The following is a 19,650-nucleotide window of genomic DNA, read 5'->3' as shown; positions in this document are numbered from 1 at the left end:
ACCCTTGCATTTCCAGGGACTCCCCTTAGCCAGCTGGGCAGAAAACCCAGCATGCTTCAAACAAGCTGACAGACAAGCGGGAGAGGACTCACGGGCAGACGGCCTCCCTCAGGTCTCGGGTGGAGCTCTGGGACCACAGCAGCAACGGGCCATCCCAGCCCCTGGGCTCAGCAGCGCCCTCATTCTCAGGCCGGCGGCTCTGCCCTGAGGGGAGCAGGAAGGTCACCAACTGCCGCAGGCGGACCTCAAGCCCCTCCCACTGCTGGAGCCTGACCTCCCCCGGCCCCACCCCTTCCCCTACCCCAGCAGGACGAGAGCTCGTCTTCCCCTGGCTTCCAACGTGAGGCCCGGCCCTGGGCCCCGATTGGGCACTGCCCCAGTCCGGAGCCAATCACAGTGGCCAGGGAGGTGGAACGCACCGATTGGCCAGGGCCAGGTCATGTGACCATGCTCCCCAGGAAACTCAAATATTACCAAGATTCCCTAACAAACCAATGAACAAAATTATCCAGTAAACGCAAACCGTACTTTTTAATGAGGCCAATGTCACAGAAAAAAAAAAAAAAAGCTTCACAATGAACTGCTCAAGGAAGCTACTAAATAAACTTTCAGAAAAGTTAAGTCGTTTTTTTTTTTTTTTTTTAATAGGGTGACGGAGAGCTATACCTTTCCCATCTATGTGAACTTAGGTTTAAACTAGATTTCCCTTGGCTATTATATAAGACAAAAAACCCCACATCACCCCCTTTCACTCCCCCAACCCCCAAAAAGTGTTTTAGTCTATTGAGTTTTTGTGTCCTCAGTTGTGTCTGATTCACGGCAACTCACGAACTCTACACAGCCAGGCTCTTCCGTCCATGGAATTCAGGGCAATTTTTTTCTGTCACAGTAAATGCCCACCCTGGGTGATCCAAAGGCAAGGGCTCAGAGGCTCCTGAGAGAATAACTCCTTTCAGCTGAGCACAGAGCTGGCTCCTCACTGGGATGCCTGTGGCCTGGGGCTCCCAGAGGGGACAGCAGCACTCGCCCCACCGTGTGGTCACTGCTGCAAGTGCAGGCTGCTCCTCACTCCCCCTTGACAGTGTCCCTGAGGGCAGAACAGTGTGAATCTACTCAAGGTGGAAATGCAAACTCCGATGCAACCAAACTTCCCACAAGGTCTCCAAAACCACTCAGGAACAGGGAATTGGAAACTGCAGGGCATGACATGAATGGAGATGGAGACTTGACACCTTACACCGAGTTCACTTCCAGTTATCCCTAGACAAAGTTTCCATGAAAACTTGTCACAAATCTAGAAGAACAATGAGCAGAAACCGGACACGTGCTTTGAGTCTTCACACACAAAACTAAAAGGCAGTCCACAAAACAACCCAGAGAATACAGTGGACTTTGCAAAATCAAAGACATCTACCGTGGGAAAGACCTCATTACAAAAGCAAAAGACAGGTCATACATCGCGAGACGAATGAGTGGAAACACAAAGCTTCTCAAGGACGTGTCTCCAAACAGACAAAGAACACCAACACAACAAGCCTGTGAAAACTAGGGAAAGGTCTGAAGGGACGCCAGACTGAGGAAGACACACACAGAGTATCCCGGATGATGTCCAGCACTGAGGGCCTGAAGAAACAACAGTCTAGTTGCACTCCCTCAGGCCTGTGTGACCCTGGATGAGGCCTCTGTTTCCCGGTGGCTCTGAGAGATGGACAGGGAGGAAGGGGAAGAGAAATCACTTGCACTTCTAATACTCACAGCAAAGTCTTCCAATGAGAAGGGAATTATCACCCCCACTGACAATGCCATTCACTGAAGTGATACCCACGAGTCCATCTAACCCAGAAGGGAAGGAAGGACCTGTTCTCACAAAACGGCGAGAGATGGAAGAAAGAAGATCAAGCCCACACCAATCACTGGAAAGAGAAGCTGTGCTCAGGGCTTGAAAGAATTCCTATTGGGGAAATGATGTCACAGCCCCACAAGGCAATCCACAGCTTCGATGCTATTCCTCCCAAAATGCCAATGCATGTTCGCACCGAACAAAGAATTGCAAAAGGGGTTACGGAAACAGAAAAGAGCCTAAATTGTCAATACAATCCGACGAAAAAGCCCCGATACGGACGTCCAAGGTTGTGTGAAAGGAAATTAGACGACCAAACTAGGATCCTCAGGAGAGTATCGGAGAAGGCGATGGCGACCCACTCCAGTACTCTTGCCTGGAAAATGCCCTGGACGGAGGAGCCTGGTAGGCTGCAGGCCATGGGGTCGCGCAGAGTCAGACACGACTGAAGTGACTTAGCCGCAGCGGCAGCAGCAGGACAGTATGCTATTGGGAATACAACAACACACACAGATCCAGATCGATGGAATAAAGTTGAGGGTCCAGAAACAAACCCCGGCATCCAAGGTCAACTCATCTCTGACACAGAAGGGGAGAATATCCAAATGGGAACAAGAAAGCCTCTTCAATCAATGTCCATGGGAAAACCAGACAGCTACATCTGAAGAACGCTATTGGTTTTGATCTCACACCACCTCAATATCGGGGAAAAACCTCACCCTAAAGACTGATGTCATGAGATAGCTAGAAAGAAGCGTAGGTCAAAGGCTCCTTAACATCAGAGTCTCCTTGCCATTTGCTGGGCGGAGGTAGAAATGGGTCTCTTCAAGTAAGGGAAAGAGGGAAACCAAGTACACCAATGGGTATCCATCCAATGGAACCTCTTCACAACAGAGAAGCTAAGCATTCACAAATGCAAAAGATAGGAAACGGAACATGAGAGACTCCTTGCAAGTGGTGTATCTGAGAAGGGGTTCATATGGAAAGAGACGAAGAATGCACAGCACTCAGATTCCAAGAAACACCACCACCACCCTTGACCCTTCCCCCATGACCAACTCCGACCTAAAGCCTTTCTCTCCCTCTAACCTATCCCTAAAACATAACCCTCATCTAATCATATACATGTGCATTCCTAGCATCCATCCATCCACACACGAGAGAGAAAGAGGAAGACACAGACTGAATCGAGAAAGGAAAAGAGAGGGACACAGCCAGAGAGAGACACGGAACCAAAGAGAGGAAAGGAGTCGATGGTCCAGACTTTTCATCAATCTGTCTCGAAGGTAGAAGCAATGACAGCGCCCATCCACCCCAGAAGGGGGAAACGGACGGAAGGTTTGGAGAGGAAAAGACAAGAACGCAGGGAGCCATTAGAAGCTCAGCCACCCGCAGAAGCCGAGCTGGGACACTTGAACAGAATCTCAATGGAAACAGAGGACCAGAAAGTTGGCTACTCTTTTCTATCAGAGAGGGAGACCTTCGAGTCTTCCTTTCGGTCCTCCAACTTGCATGCGGGGTCTCCAAACAGTCAGGAGGGGGAGTGCCTTTTCCTGGGTACCACGGCGCATCCAGGCCTCGTTCTGCCCCATTCTGTGCTGTGTCAGCCCTGGATGGAGTCTTTCTTTCTGAAGTCTCAGCGCACAAGCTCCACGTGATATCAGCCCCAGGTGGAAAGGCATGGAGCTGCTCGTAGGCCGAAAGACCTAGGAAACAGACGGGAGAATGACCCCCACTCTGCAGATGGAGAGACCGGGGAAACCCTGAGGGGCATATGCTTGTCCAGGGCCACACCACTTATGAGAAGAAGGAGCCTGGTCTGAGAGCAGCGGGGTCCTCGGAGCTCAGGCCCTGGCTGCACCCAGGCCTCCCCAGGGCTGTGGGCTGGGCTGTGTGGCTGTCACTGTGCCTGCACATGGCCTAAGGGGGGTGGTCGAGCAGTCAGAAACCCAGAGATTCCCTTGCGAAGTTTTGGGGAAGGGACCTCAGCACGAACCCCAGGAAATGATGTCACCTGCCGGCAACAGAACCCAACAGAACCCGCAACCCGGGTATCCAGGCCTCCAGAGCGGAGAGGAGCCCCCAGCCAGATCACTTGCTGCCAGGATGTTCTGCTGCTTGCCCCTGCCCAGAGGCCGGGGCCTCAGGAGAGCTCACAGGCAGTGTGCGTGGGCACCCTGTCGACGTTGGCTCAGGGCACCCCCGAGAGGCCTCTGGCCCTTTGCCCGGAGAAACAGAAAGGTAACACGGGGAGCCCCAGGCGGGGCCAGGCCACCTCTCCCATGCCACCCGGAAACACCGGGTCCTTTGCCTGTGTGTGTGGATGCGGGTTTCTCGGGGTGTGTCTCCCTCAAGGAAGCCCAGGCGGATGTGGGGTCAGAAGCCTGCAGACAAGTTGTGTCCACACCCCAGGGGAGAGCAGGCTGGGTGGGATGGGGAGAGTGCGGGCAGCGCCGGCCGCCCAGGCTGACCTCACACCCTCAGGTGGGTCTCTTTCCTCCCGGGTGGGGATCTGAGCAGACACACGTCTCTGACCCTTCTGGGAAGAGAAGTTCGAGCAGGCAGAAGCAGCGGCTCCACTGGCCAGGCCCAGCTCGGAAAACTCCCAGCACGGCTGGCTGACGGTCACTGTCGTTGCAGAGCTTCCCACGTGATGAGGCCGAGGACAGGGACACCCCGTCCACCTCCCGGAGGGAGGGGTCGGAGCACCACCCCCCCGCCCGTGAGGCCCAGTGCAGGCTCCAGGTGAGCGTGCCCACGGAGGCATCAGCCCCACCGGGGGCGAAGCGGAGGCGGGGAAGGCCTGCTGCCGAGACACCGCCCAGGATACACCCGGCGGCCCAGTCTGAGGCTGCCACGGAGCTCAGCACACCCGGCTCCGACCCAGAGTCCCGAGAACCCCGGCCTCTGAGGCAGCAGGAGGACCTGGAGCCCAGCACGCCAGAGCACAGAGGTGAGGACGCTGGGGCTGGTGCACGGGAGTGTGTGGGGAGGGGGTGCTGAGCTACACACGGACGAGTCCCCGAAAGATGCTGCTGGGCCTGCAGCAAGCGCTGGCCTCACACCCCCACCCCCATCTTGCACACTTCAGTCCCAAAAGACATCCGACCCTGGGTATTCTTTGGGAATCTCTTGGAAGCTTTCTGTCCCGGGATACGCACATGCCAAGGCTGGCCTGTGGGCAAACTTTGCTTCTCCCCCAGCTCTAGCACTGGCCTCCAACTGGAACCAGGCTCTACTTCCCAGACCTGTCCCTACAGAGGTGGTGGCTCCAGGTGCAGGACCCAGGGATCCACCGAGGCCAGATGGAGAACCGAGACTTGCCCTCGCAGAGACACCAGGCCAGCTGGGTACTGGCCAGCACACCGGGCAGATCGGATCTCCGTGCCTGCAGGGCCCCCAGCCCCAGGCACTGATGTCCCACCCCCTCAGCCAGAACCTCCACCTCCACGTGCACCTGTACCTGCTCGGGCTTTGGCAGGAGAACCCGAGGCAGAGGAGGAGTCACCGCCTCGGCAGGGAGAGCCTGCCCTGGCTCCCGCGCAACACCCAGACGCCGACGATGACTCACTCGCCCCTGCAGGAAGAACGAGCCCCCGCTCTGCGCAGAGACCCAGAGCCCTTGCCGGAAACACCACGTCCAGGGGAGCGGTCGGCTCTGCAGCCTCCATCCCTGTCTGCTCACCGTGGACGCCGGCAACTCGGTCTGCCCCCAGGGGACATGGAGTTCCTTTCCCCTGAACTGCTTTGCATTTGGTTTGTTTCCACCTTTCTGGTGATGTTTTATTTTGTGTATGGTTTCCTGTATTTCTCTTGGTTAAGTTGGGATTAGTAAACTTTTTCATCATTGTTGCAATTTGGGAACACTGTTGTGTAACTCTGGTGATACTGTGTTACCATCCCACTTTGTAGTTTCAGACCCGTTCGATCTTTATGCCCCACCCCCCAACAAAGCCTGGATTCAAGGCAAGCACGCCCTGTTCATCCCTCCCCCCGATCCTGAACACAATTTCATCTTTTCTTTCTGCATTCCTTCCTATATTCTTGGTGTCCCCAATCAATGACTCTCAGTGAAATGACTGAAGGAGTTTTTTTCGGACTCTCCACCTACTGTAAGACTCCATTGGAGAGTTCTCATTTGTATGTCATTTGAACTAGCCTTTGATAGCTGAAAGGACGGTGTACGTCCTTTCAAGATATCATGTGCCAAACGAAGCCCTTTTGGCAAATGCCATCATTATCTCCAGGCAGGCATTGCTGTTTGAAGGGTGTCATCTCAGCCAGAAGGCAGAGGCTGAGCTCCTCTTGTTGCACCAGCTCCCAAAAGAAGCCAAGAAAGGGAGCTGGAACAACAAACCACCCCAACGCCCAGGAAAGCGTTCTTCACGACAGAAGGCTAGAAAATGACCCAACAACCTTGTGGCCCAGAACCCCTCTAAAAAATCACTGTTCCATAAAAAAGAGAAACACATGGGAAGTTCCAAGGAGAGGCAATGCCCATGGCCAGTGTACTTTAGAGACGGCCTGACCGCTCCGGGGAAGACACGCACCGACGGAACCCCTTGGGAAACAGCAGTGATAGTCCTCACCGTCGTAAGGGTTTCCTCTGGGGACAACCTGCCCTGGGCACCATATGAGGGAGCAGACCGGCTTCTCTTCCTCTGCCCCCACACCATTCACTCATGAAGGCAGCTCAGGTGTTCTCATGCCCTGCCTGCCTGCCTGCCTGCCTGGCTCATCCGTGAGCTGTGCCCACCTCCAGGGCAGGACTCCACCTTCTCCTCTCTGTGTACCGTGAATCTGCACACAGTGGGCTTTCAGAACCTTAGGAGACTTGAGCCATTCCCACTGGAGCCAGAACCCTCCCCAGGAAGGAAAACAGCTGTGGAGTCATTTTGGCCCCAGCACTGGTTCCCAAACCCTGGCGGCTCCTACAGCCTCTACGGTGTGAAGAGGGAGGTCCCTTTTGACAGAGCTTTCCGGCTGTCAGATCTAAGCTGTTGTTTCCCTGTCAGCTGTGTCTCTTCCGTTGCAGCCAGGTGGGCCACGCTGCTCCAAAGGAGCTCACAAGCTGAGTTGCAAGGGAGGTATTGAGAGGACAGGGATGGCTACAACGTGCTGCAAACTGAGTGAGGGTCCCCACAATCCTCAGCAAAGGTCTGTGGTGTGCAAGTGGGGAGTAGAGGGCCCCCAAGTTCCAAAGGAAGGGAGGTACTCGGGAGCTAAAGCCCTTGGCTGCTGTGGTAGCAGCTGCACATGGCAGCTCGTCCACAGTGCACTTCGAATGAGGTCATATGAGCGGGACTCTGGAAATGGCTCCGAAATCCAGAGAAAGGGGTCAGGGTATGTGGGAATCCGGCGGGGGTGGGGGGTGGATGAAGGAAGGTGTCCTTCCTCTCTCCAGTGCAATTTGGTTTGGTGAGTCTCAAAGCTACCAGATGGCACTTCCCAAGTCAGGCCCCCGCAGGAATCAGGGTGGGCTGCGTGCCTCGGCCCCTGCCACAGGGACAAGCCACACCACTGGCCTCCCTGAGCTCAAATGGCCGGACCTGGGGGTTCTGTCTGGGTGCACACCTCCTTGCTGTGGCCAAGTTCCCCCCTTCTCTGAGCACCAGCTTCATCCTCTCGAAGGAGGACATCGATTGCTACCTTGGCACGTTACTCTCTTCATCCTGTGAAGACTCATTAGGCTTATCCTACAATTACTAGCTGGCCCGAAGAGATATCTCCTGAATCCAGATTAAGCTGGAGTCTCCCAGGCTCATCTGGCATGTCTTCCCTGAAGTCTGCCAAAACCCACACCCTTGCATTTCCAGGGACTCCCCTTAGCCAGCTGGGCAGAAAACCCAGCATGCTTCAAACAAGCTGACAGACAAGCGGGAGAGGACTCACGGGCAGACGGCCTCCCTCAGGTCTCGGGTGGAGCTCTGGGACCACAGCAGCAACGGGCCATCCCAGCCCCTGGGCTCAGCAGCGCCCTCATTCTCAGGCCGGCGGCTCTGCCCTGAGGGGAGCAGGAAGGTCACCAACTGCCGCAGGCGGACCTCAAGCCCCTCCCACTGCTGGAGCCTGACCTCCCCCGGCCCCACCCCTTCCCCTACCCCAGCAGGACGAGAGCTCGTCTTCCCCTGGCTTCCAACGTGAGGCCCGGCCCTGGGCCCCGATTGGGCACTGCCCCAGTCCGGAGCCAATCACAGTGGCCAGGGAGGTGGAACGCACCGATTGGCCAGGGCCAGGTCATGTGACCATGCTCCCCAGGAAACTCAAATATTACCAAGATTCCCTAACAAACCAATGAACAAAATTATCCAGTAAAGGCAAACCGTACTTTTTAATGAGGCCAATGGCACAGAAAAAAAAAAAAATGCTTCACAATGAACTGCTCAAGGAAGCTACTAAATAAACTTTCAGAAAAGTTAAGTCGTTTTTTTTTTTTTTTTTTTAATAGGGTGACGGAGAGCTATACCTTTCCCATCTATGTGAACTTAGGTTTAAACTAGATTTCCCTTGGCTATTATATAAGACAAAAAACCCCACATCACCCCCTTTCACTCCCCTAACCCCCAAAAAGTGTTTTAGTCTATTGAGTTTTTGTGTCCTCAGTTGTGTCTGATTCACGGCAACTCACGAACTCTACACAGCCAGGCTCTTCCGTCCATGGAATTCAGGGCAATTTTTTTCTGTCACAGTAAATGCCCACCCTGGGTGATCCAAAGGCAAGGGCTCAGAGGCTCCTGAGAGAATAACTCCTTTCAGCTGAGCACAGAGCTGGCTCCTCACTGGGATGCCTGTGGCCTGGGGCTCCCAGAGGGGACAGCAGCACTCGCCCCACCGTGTGGTCACTGCTGCAAGTGCAGGCTGCTCCTCACTCCCCCTTGACAGTGTCCCTGAGGGCAGAACAGTGTGAATCTACTCAAGGTGGAAATGCAAACTCCGATGCAACCAAACTTCCCACAAGGTCTCCAAAACCACTCAGGAACAGGGAATTGGAAACTGCAGGGCATGACATGAATGGAGATGGAGACTTGACACCTTACACCGAGTTCACTTCCAGTTATCCCTAGACAAAGTTTCCATGAAAACTTGTCACAAATCTAGAAGAACAATGAGCAGAAACCGGACACGTGCTTTGAGTCTTCACACACAAAACTAAAAGGCAGTCCACAAAACAACCCAGAGAATACAGTGGACTTTGCAAAATCAAAGATATCTACCGTGGGAAAGACCTCATTACAAAAGCAAAAGACAGGTCATACATCGCGAGACGAATGAGTGGAAACACAAAGCTTCTCAAGGACGTGTCTCCAAACAGACAAAGAACACCAACACAACAAGCCTGTGAAAACTAGGGAAAGGTCTGAAGGGACGCCAGACTGAGGAAGACACACACAGAGTATCCCGGATGATGTCCAGCACTGAGGGCCTGAAGAAACAACAGTCTAGTTGCACTCCCTCAGGCCTGTGTGACCCTGGATGAGGCCTCTGTTTCCCGGTGGCTCTGAGAGATGGACAGGGAGGAAGGGGAAGAGAAATCACTTGCACTTCTAATACTCACAGCAAAGTCTTCCAATGAGAAGGGAATTATCACCCCCACTGACAATGCCATTCACTGAAGTGATACCCACGAGTCCATCTAACCCAGAAGGGAAGGAAGGACCTGTTCTCACAAAACGGCGAGAGATGGAAGAAAGAAGATCAAGCCCACACCAATCACTGGAAAGAGAAGCTGTGCTCAGGGCTTGAAAGAATTCCTATTGGGAAAATGATGTCACAGCCCCACAAGGCAATCCACAGCTTCGATGCTATTCCTCCCAAAATGCCAATGCATGTTCGCACCGAACAAAGAATTGCAAAAGGGGTTACGGAAACAGAAAAGAGCCTAAATTGTCAATACAATCCGACGAAAAAGCCCCGATACGGACGTCCAAGGTTGTGTGAAAGGAAATTAGACGACCAAACTAGGATCCTCAGGAGAGTATCGGAGAAGGCGATGGCGACCCACTCCAGTACTCTTGCCTGGAAAATGCCATGGACGGAGCAGCCTGGTAGGCTGCAGGCCATGGGGTCGCGCAGAGTCAGACACGACTGAAGTGACTTAGCCGCAGCGGCAGCAGCAGGACAGTATGCTATTGGGAATACAACAACACACACAGATCCAGATCGATGGAATAAAGTTGAGGGTCCAGAAACAAACCCCGGCATCCAAGGTCAACTCATCTCTGACACAGAAGGGGAGAATATCCAAATGGGAACAAGAAAGCCTCTTCAATCAATGTCCATGGGAAAACCAGACAGCTACATCTGAAGAACGCTATTGGTTTTGATCTCACACCACCTCAATATCGGGGAAAAACCTCACCCTAAAGACTGATGTCATGAGATAGCTAGAAAGAAGCGTAGGTCAAAGGCTCCTTAACATCAGAGTCTCCTTGCCATTTGCTGGGCGGAGGTAGAAATGGGTCTCTTCAAGTAAGGGAAAGAGGGAAACCAAGTACACCAATGGGTTTCCATCCAATGGAACCTCTTCACAACAGAGAAGCTAAGCATTCACAAATGCAAAAGATAGGAAACGGAACATGAGAGACTCCTTGCAAGTGGTGTATCTGAGAAGGGGTTCATATGGAAAGAGACGAAGAATGTACAGCACTCAGATTCCAAGAAACACCACCACCACCCTTGACCCTTCCCCCATGACCAACTCCGACCTAAAGCCTTTCTCTCCCTCTAACCTATCCCTAAAACATAACCCTCATCTAATCATATACATGTGCATTCCTAGCATCCATCCATCCACACACGAGAGAGAAAGAGGAAGACACAGACTGAATCGAGAAAGGAAAAGAGAGGGACACAGCCAGAGAGAGACACGGAACCAAAGAGAGGAAAGGAGTCGATGGTCCAGACTTTTCATCAATCTGTCTCGAAGGTAGAAGCAATGACAGCGCCCATCCACCCCAGAAGGGGGAAACGGACGGAAGGTTTGGAGAGGAAAAGACAAGAACGCAGGGAGCCATTAGAAGCTCAGCCACCCGCAGAAGCCGAGCTGGGACACTTGAACAGAATCTCAATGGAAACAGAGGACCAGAAAGTTGGCTACTCTTTTCTATCAGAGAGGGAGACCTTCGAGTCTTCCTTTCGGTCCTCCAACTTGCATGCGGGGTCTCCAAACAGTCAGGAGGGGGAGTGCCTTTTCCTGGGTACCACGGCGCATCCAGGCCTCGTTCTGCCCCATTCTGTGCTGTGTCAGCCCTGGATGGAGTCTTTCTTTCTGAAGTCTCAGCGCACAAGCTCCACGTGATATCAGCCCCAGGTGGAAAGGCATGGAGCTGCTCGTAGGCCGACAGACCTAGGAAACAGATGGGAGAATGACCCCCACTCTGCAGATGGAGAGACCGGGGAAACCCTGAGGGGCATATGCTTGTCCAGGGCCACACCACTTATGAGAAGAAGGAGCCTGGTCTGAGAGCAGCGGGGTCCTCGGAGCTCAGGCCCTGGCTGCACCCAGGCCTCCCCAGGGCTGTGGGCTGGGCTGTGTGGCTGTCACTGTGCCTGCACATGGCCTAAGGGGGGTGGTCGAGCAGTCAGAAACCCAGAGATTCCCTTGCGAAGTTTTGGGGAAGGGACCTCAGCACGAACCCCAGGAAATGATGTCACCTGCCGGCAACAGAACCCAACAGAACCCGCAACCCGGGTATCCAGGCCTCCAGAGCGGAGAGGAGCCCCCAGCCAGATCACTTGCTACCAGGATGTTCTGCTGCTTGCCCCTGCCCAGAGGCCGGGGCCTCAGGAGAGCTCACAGGCAGTGTGCGTGGGCACCCTGTTGACGTTGGCTCAGGGCACCCCCGAGAGGCCTCTGGCCCTTTGCCCGGAGAAACAGAAAGGTAACACGGGGAGCCCCAGGCGGGGCCAGGCCACCTCTCCCATGCCACCCGGAAACAGCGGGTCCTTTGCCTGTGTGTGTGGATGCGGGTTTCTCGGGGTGTGTCTCCCTCAAGGAAGCCCAGGCGGATATGGGGTCAGAAGCCTGCGGACAAGTTGTGTCCACACCCCAGGGGAGAGCAGGCTGGGTGGGATGGGGAGAGTGCGGGCAGCGCCGGCCGCCCAGGCTGACCTCACACCCTCAGGTGGGTCTCTTTCCTCCCGGGTGGGGATCTGAGCAGACACACGTCTCTGACCCTTCTGGGAAGAGAAGTTCGAGCAGGCAGAAGCAGCGGCTCCACTGGCCAGGCCCAGCTCGGAAAACTCCCAGCACGGCTGGCTGACGGTCACTGTCGTTGCAGAGCTTCCCACGTGATGAGGCCGAGGACGGGGACACCCCGTCCACCTCCCGGAGGGAGGGGTCGGAGCACCACCCCCCCGCCCGTGAGGCCCAGTGCAGGCTCCAGGTGAGCGTGCCCACGGAGGCATCAGCCCCACCGGGGGCGAAGCGGAGGCGGGGAAGGCCTGCTGCCGAGACACCGCCCAGGATACACCCGGCGGCCCAGTCTGAGGCTGCCACGGAGCTCAGCACACCCGGCTCCGACCCAGAGTCCCGAGAACCCCGGCCTCTGAGGCAGCAGGAGGACCTGGAGCCCAGCACGCCAGAGCACAGAGGTGAGGACGCTGGGGCTGGTGCACGGGAGTGTGTGGGGAGGGGGTGCTGAGCTACACACGGACGAGTCCCCGAAAGATGCTGCTGGGCCTGCAGCAAGCGCTGGCCTCACACCCCCACCCCCATCTTGCACACTTCAGTCCCAAAAGACATCCGACCCTGGGTATTCTTTGGGAATCTCTTGGAAGCTTTCTGTCCCGGGATACGCACATGCCAAGGCTGGCCTGTGGGCAAACTTTGCTTCTCCCCCAGCTCTAGCACTGGCCTCCAACTGGAACCAGGCTCTACTTCCCAGACCTGTCCCTACAGAGGTGGTGGCTCCAGGTGCAGGACCCAGGGATCCACCGAGGCCAGATGGAGAACCGAGACTTGTCCTCGCAGAGACACCAGGCCAGCTGGGTACTGGCCAGCACACCGGGCAGATCGGATCTCCGTGCCTGCAGGGCCCCCAGCCCCAGGCACTGATGTCCCACCCCCTCAGCCAGAACCTCCACCTCCACGTGCACCTGTACCTGCTCGGGCTTTGGCAGGAGAACCCGAGGCAGAGGAGGAGTCACCGCCTCGGCAGGGAGAGCCTGCCCTGGCTCCCGCGCAACACCCAGACGCCGACGATGACTCACTCGCCCCTGCAGGAAGAACGAGCCCCCGCTCTGGGCAGAGACCCAGAGCCCTTGCCGGAAACACCACGTCCAGGGGAGCGGTCGGCTCTGCAGCCTCCATCCCTGTCTGCTCACCGTGGACGCCGGCAACTCGGTCTGCCCCCAGGGGACATGGAGTTCCTTTCCCCTGAACTGCTTTGCATTTGGTTTGTTTCCACCTTTCTGGTGATGTTTTATTTTGTGTATGGTTTCCTGTATTTCTCTTGGTTAAGTTGGGATTAGTAAACTTTTTCATCATTGTTGCAATTTGGGAACACTGTTGTGTAACTCTGGTGATACTGTGTTACCATCCCACTTTGTAGTTTCAGACCCGTTCGATCTTTATGCCCCACCCCCCAACAAAGCCTGGATTCAAGGCAAGCACGCCCTGTTCATCCCTCCCCCCGATCCTGAACACAATTTCATCTTTTCTTTCTGCATTCCTTCCTATATTCTTGGTGTCCCCAATCAATGACTCTCAGTGAAATGACTGAAGGAGTTTTTTTCGGACTCTCCACCTACTGTAAGACTCCATTGGAGAGTTCTCATTTGTATGTCATTTGAACTAGCCTTTGATAGCTGAAAGGACGGTGTACGTCCTTTCAAGATATCATGTGCCAAACGAAGCCCTTTTGGCAAATGCCATCATTATCTCCAGGCAGGCATTGCTGTTTGAAGGGTGACATCTCAGCCAGAAGGCAGAGGCTGAGCTCCTCTTGTTGCACCAGCTCCCAAAAGAAGCCAAGAAAGGGAGCTGGAACAACAAACCACCCCAACGCCCAGGAAAGCGTTCTTCACGACAGAAGGCTAGAAAATGACCCAACAACCTTGTGGCCCAGAACCCCTCTAAAAAATCACTGTTCCATAAAAAAGAGAAACACATGGGAAGTTCCAAGGAGAGGCAATGCCCATGGCCAGTGTACTTTAGAGACGGCCTGACCGCTCCGGGGAAGACACGCACCGACGGAACCCCTTGGGAAACAGCAGTGATAGTCCTCACCGTCGTAAGGGTTTCCTCTGGGGACAACCTGCCCTGGGCACCACATGAGGGAGCAGACCGGCTTCTCTTCCTCTGCCCCCACACCATTCACTCATGAAGGCAGCTCAGGTGTTCTCATGCCCTGCCTGCCTGCCTGCCTGCCTGGCTCATCCGTGAGCTGTGCCCACCTCCAGGGCAGGACTCCACCTTCTCCTCTCTGTGTACCGTGAATCTGCACACAGTGGGCTTTCAGAACCTTAGGAGACTTGAGCCATTCCCACTGGAGCCAGAACCCTCCCCAGGAAGGAAAACAGCTGTGGAGTCATTTTGGCCCCAGCACTGGTTCCCAAACCCTGGCGGCTCCTACAGCCTCTACGGTGTGAAGAGGGAGGTCCCTTTTGACAGAGCTTTCCGGCTGTCAGATCTAAGCTGTTGTTTCCCTGTCAGCTGTGTCTCTTCCGTTGCAGCCAGGTGGGCCACGCTGCTCCAAAGGAGCTCACAAGCTGAGTTGCAAGGGAGGTATTGAGAGGACAGGGATGGCTACAACGTGCTGCAAACTGAGTGAGGGTCCCCACAATCCTCAGCAAAGGTCTGTGGTGTGCAAGTGGGGAGTAGAGGGCCCCCAAGTTCCAAAGGAAGGGAGGTACTCGGGAGCTGAAGCCCTTGGCTGCTGTGGTAGCAGCTGCAGATGGCAGCTCGTCCACAGTGCACTTCGAATGAGGTCATATGAGCGGGACTCTGGAAATGGCTCCGAAATCCAGAGAAAGGGGTCAGGGTATGTGGGAATCCGGCGGGGGTGGGGGGTGGATGAAGGAAGGTGTCCTTCCCCTCTCCAGTGCAATTTGGTTTGGTGAGTCTCAAAGCTACCAGATGGCACTTCCCAAGTCAGGCCCCCGCAGGAATCAGGGTGGGCTGCGTGCCTCGGCCCCTGCCACAGGGACAAGCCACACCACTGGCCTCCCTGAGCTCAAATGGCCGGATCTGGGGGTTCTGTCTGGGTGCACACCTCCTTGCTGTGGCCAAGTTCCCCCCTTCTCTGAGCACCAGCTTCATCCTCTCGAAGGAGGACATCGATTGCTACCTTGGCACGTTACTCTCTTCATCCTGTGAAGACTCATTAGGCTTATCCTACAATTACTAGCTGGCCCGAAGAGATATCTCCTGAATCCAGATTAAGCTGGAGTCTCCCAGGCTCATCTGGCATGTCTTCCCTGAAGTCTGCCAAAACCCACACCCTTGCATTTCCAGGGACTCCCCTTAGCCAGCTGGGCAGAAAACCCAGCATGCTTCAAACAAGCTGACAGACAAGCGGGAGAGGACTCACGGGCAGACGGCCTCCCTCAGGTCTCGGGTGGAGCTCTGGGACCACAGCAGCAACGGGCCATCCCAGCCCCTGGGCTCAGCAGCGCCCTCATTCTCAGGCCGGCGGCTCTGCCCTGAGGGGAGCAGGAAGGTCACCAACTGCCGCAGGCGGACCTCAAGCCCCTCCCACTGCTGGAGCCTGACCTCCCCCGGCCCCACCCCTTCCCCTACCCCAGCAGGACGAGAGCTCGTCTTCCCCTGGCTTCCAACGTGAGGCCCGGCCCTGGGCCCCGATTGGGCACTGCCCCAGTCCGGAGCCAATCACAGTGGCCAGGGAGGTGGAACGCACCGATTGGCCAGGGCCAGGTCATGTGACCATGCTCCCCAGGAAACTCAAATATTACCAAGATTCCCTAACAAACCAATGAACAAAATTATCCAGTAAACGCAAACCGTACTTTTTAATGAGGCCAATGTCACAGAAAAAAAAAAAAATGCTTCACAATGAACTGCTCAAGGAAGCTACTAAATAAACTTTCAGAAAAGTTAAGTCGTTTTTTTTTTTTTTTTTTAATAGGGTGACGGAGAGCTATACCTTTCCCATCTATGTGAATTTAGGTTTAAACTAGATTTCCCTTGGCTATTATATAAGACAAAAAACCCCACATCACCCCCTTTCACTACCCCCACCCCCAAAAAGTGTTTTAGTCTATTGAGTTTTTGTGTCCTCAGTTGTGTCTGATTCACGGCAACTCACGAACTCTACACAGCCAGGCTCTTCCGTCCATGGAATTCAGGGCAATTTTTTTCTGTCACAGTAAATGCCCACCCTGGGTGATCCAAAGGCAAGGGCTCAGAGGCTCCTGAGAGAATAACTCCTTTCAGCTGAGCACAGAGCTGGCTCCTCACTGGGATGCCTGTGGCCTGGGGCTCCCAGAGGGGACAGCAGCACTCGCCCCACCGTGTGGTCACTGCTGCAAGTGCAGGCTGCTCCTCACTCCCCCTTGACAGTGTCCCTGAGGGCAGAACAGTGTGAATCTACTCAAGGTGGAAATGCAAACTCCGATGCAACCAAACTTCCCACAAGGTCTCCAAAACCACTCAGGAACAGGGAATTGGAAACTGCAGGGCATGACATGAATGGAGATGGAGACTTGACACCTTACACCGAGTTCACTTCCAGTTATCCCTAGACAAAGTTTCCATGAAAACTTGTCACAAATCTAGAAGAACAATGAGCAGAAACCGGACACGTGCTTTGAGTCTTCACACACAAAACTAAAAGGCAGTCCACAAAACAACCCAGAGAATACAGTGGACTTTGCAAAATCAAAGATATCTACCGTGGGAAAGACCTCATTAGAAAAGCAAAAGACAGGTCATACATCGCGAGACGAATGAGTGGAAACACAAAGCTTCTCAAGGACGTGTCTCCAAACAGACAAAGAACACCAACACAACAAGCCTGTGAAAACTAGGGAAAGGTCTGAAGGGACGCCAGACTGAGGAAGACACACACAGAGTATCCCGGATGATGTCCAGCACTGAGGGCCTGAAGAAACAACAGTCTAGTTGCACTCCCTCAGGCCTGTGTGACCCTGGATGAGGCCTCTGTTTCCCGGTGGCTCTGAGAGATGGACAGGGAGGAAGGGGAAGAGAAATCACTTGCACTTCTAATACTCACAGCAAAGTCTTCCAATGAGAAGGGAATTATCACCCCCACTGACAATGCCATTCACTGAAGTGATACCCACGAGTCCATCTAACCCAGAAGGGAAGGAAGGACCTGTTCTCACAAAACGGCGAGAGATGGAAGAAAGAAGATCAAGCCCACACCAATCACTGGAAAGAGAAGCTGTGCTCAGGGCTTGAAAGAATTCCTATTGGGAAAATGATGTCACAGCCCCACAAGGCAATCCACAGCTTCGATGCTATTCCTCCCAAAATGCCAATGCATGTTCGCACCGAACAAAGAATTGCAAAAGGGGTTACGGAAACAGAAAAGAGCCTAAATTGTCAATACAATCCGACGAAAAAGCCCCGATACGGACGTCCAAGGTTGTGTGAAAGGAAATTAGACGACCAAACTAGGATCCTCAGGAGAGTATCGGAGAAGGCGATGGCGACCCACTCCAGTACTCTTGCCTGGAAAATGCCCTGGACGGAGGAGCCTGGTAGGCTGCAGGCCATGGGGTCGCGCAGAGTCAGACACGACTGAAGTGACTTAGCCGCAGCGGCAGCAGCAGGACAGTATGCTATTGGGAATACAACAACACACACAGATCCAGATCGATGGAATAAAGTTGAGGGTCCAGAAACAAACCCCGGCATCCAAGGTCAACTCATCTCTGACACAGAAGGGGAGAATATCCAAATGGGAACAAGAAAGCCTCTTCAATCAATGTCCATGGGAAAACCAGACAGCTACATCTGAAGAACGCTATTGGTTTTGATCTCACACCACCTCAATATCGGGGAAAAACCTCACCCTAAAGACTGATGTCATGAGATAGCTAGAAAGAAGCGTAGGTCAAAGGCTCCTTAACATCAGAGTCTCCTTGCCATTTGCTGGGCGGAGGTAGAAATGGGTCTCTTGAAGTAAGGGAAAGAGGGAAACCAAGTACACCAATGGGTTTCCATCCAATGGAACCTCTTCACAACAGAGAAGCTAAGCATTCACAAATGCAAAAGATAGGAAACGGAACATGAGAGACTCCTTGCAAGTGGTGTATCTGAGAAGGGGTTCATATGGAAAGAGACGAAGAATGCACAGCACTCAGATTCCAAGAAACACCACCACCACCCTTGACCCTTCCCCCATGACCAACTCCGACCTAAAGCCTTTCTCTCCCTCTAACCTATCCCTAAAACATAACCCTCATCTAATCATATACATGTGCATTCCTAGCATCCATCCATCCACACACGAGAGAGAAAGAGGAAGACACAGACTGAATCGAGAAAGGAAAAGAGAGGGACACAGCCAGAGAGAGACACGGAACCAAAGAGAGGAAAGGAGTCGATGGTCCAGACTTTTCATCAATCTGTCTCGAAGGTAGAAGCAATGACAGCGCCCATCCACCCCAGAAGGGGGAAACGGACGGAAGGTTTGGAGAGGAAAAGACAAGAACGCAGGGAGCCATTAGAAGCTCAGCCACCCGCAGAAGCCGAGCTGGGACACTTGAACAGAATCTCAATGGAAACAGAGGACCAGAAAGTTGGCTACTCTTTTCTATCAGAGAGGGAGACCTTCGAGTCTTCCTTTCGGTCCTCCAACTTGCATGCGGGGTCTCCAAACAGTCAGGAGGGGGAGTGCCTTTTCCTGGGTACCACGGCGCATCCAGGCCTCGTTCTGCCCCATTCTGTGCTGTGTCAGCCCTGGATGGAGTCTTTCTTTCTGAAGTCTCAGCGCACAAGCTCCACGTGATATCAGCCCCAGGTGGAAAGGCATGGAGCTGCTCGTAGGCCGACAGACCTAGGAAACAGATGGGAGAATGACCCCCACTCTGCAGATGGAGAGACCGGGGAAACCCTGAGGGGCATATGCTTGTCCAGGGCCACACCACTTATGAGAAGAAGGAGCCTGGTCTGAGAGCAGCGGGGTCCTCGGAGCTCAGGCCCTGGCTGCACCCAGGCCTCCCCAGCGCTGTGGGCAGGGCTGTGTGGCTGTCACTGTGCCTGCACATGGCCTAAGGGGGGTGGTCGAGCAGTCAGAAACCCAGAGATTCCCTTGCGAAGTTTTGGGGAAGGGACCTCAGCACGAACCCCAGGAAATGATGTCACCTGCCGGCAACAGAACCCAACAGAACCCGCAACCCGGGTATCCAGGCCTCCAGAGCGGAGAGGAGCCCCCAGCCAGATCACTTGCTACCAGGATGTTCTGCTGCTTGCCCCTGCCCAGAGGCCGGGGCCTCAGGAGAGCTCACAGGCAGTGTGCGTGGGCACCCTGTCGACGTTGGCTCAGGGCACCCCCGAGAGGCCTCTGGCCCTTTGCCCAGAGAAACAGAAAGGTAACACGGGGAGCCCCAGGCGGGGCCAGGCCACCTCTCCCATGCCACCCGGAAACACCGGGTCCTTTGCCTGTGTGTGTGGATGCGGGTTTCTCGGGGTGTGTCTCCCTCAAGGAAGCCCAGGCGGATGTGGGGTCAGAAGCCTGCGGACAAGTTGTGTCCACACCCCAGGGGAGAGCAGGCTGGGTGGGATGGGGAGAGTGCGGGCAGCGCCGGCCGCCCAGGCTGACCTCACACCCTCAGGTGGGTCTCTTTCCTCCCGGGTGGGGATCTGAGCAGACACACGTCTC

The 19,650-nt window shown here is 54.5% G+C and overlaps 1 protein-coding gene across 1 annotated transcript; it reads left to right on the top strand.

Moving 5' to 3' along the window:
* Positions 1-3,911: 3,911 nt before the first annotated feature.
* Positions 3,912-5,696, top strand: LOC145514064 (uncharacterized). Its single transcript, XM_081511142.1, has 3 exons — positions 3,912-4,081; positions 4,481-4,793; positions 5,044-5,696. The coding sequence occupies exons 1-3, from the start codon at positions 3,947-3,949 to the stop codon at positions 5,670-5,672; spliced, it is 1,077 nt and encodes a 358-aa protein (XP_081367268.1). The 5' UTR covers positions 3,912-3,946; the 3' UTR covers positions 5,673-5,696.
* The last annotated feature ends 13,954 nt before the right edge of the window (positions 5,697-19,650 follow it).

This window comes from Giraffa tippelskirchi, chromosome 7 (genome assembly GCF_054371585.1).
Source record: "Giraffa tippelskirchi isolate mGirTip1 chromosome 7, T2T-mGirTip1v1.2.pri, whole genome shotgun sequence".
In the NCBI taxonomy this organism is placed as follows: Eukaryota; Metazoa; Chordata; class Mammalia; order Artiodactyla; family Giraffidae; genus Giraffa; species Giraffa tippelskirchi.
Note: the sequence above shows the minus strand (reverse complement) of the source record. Positions and strands in the feature narration are given on the sequence as shown.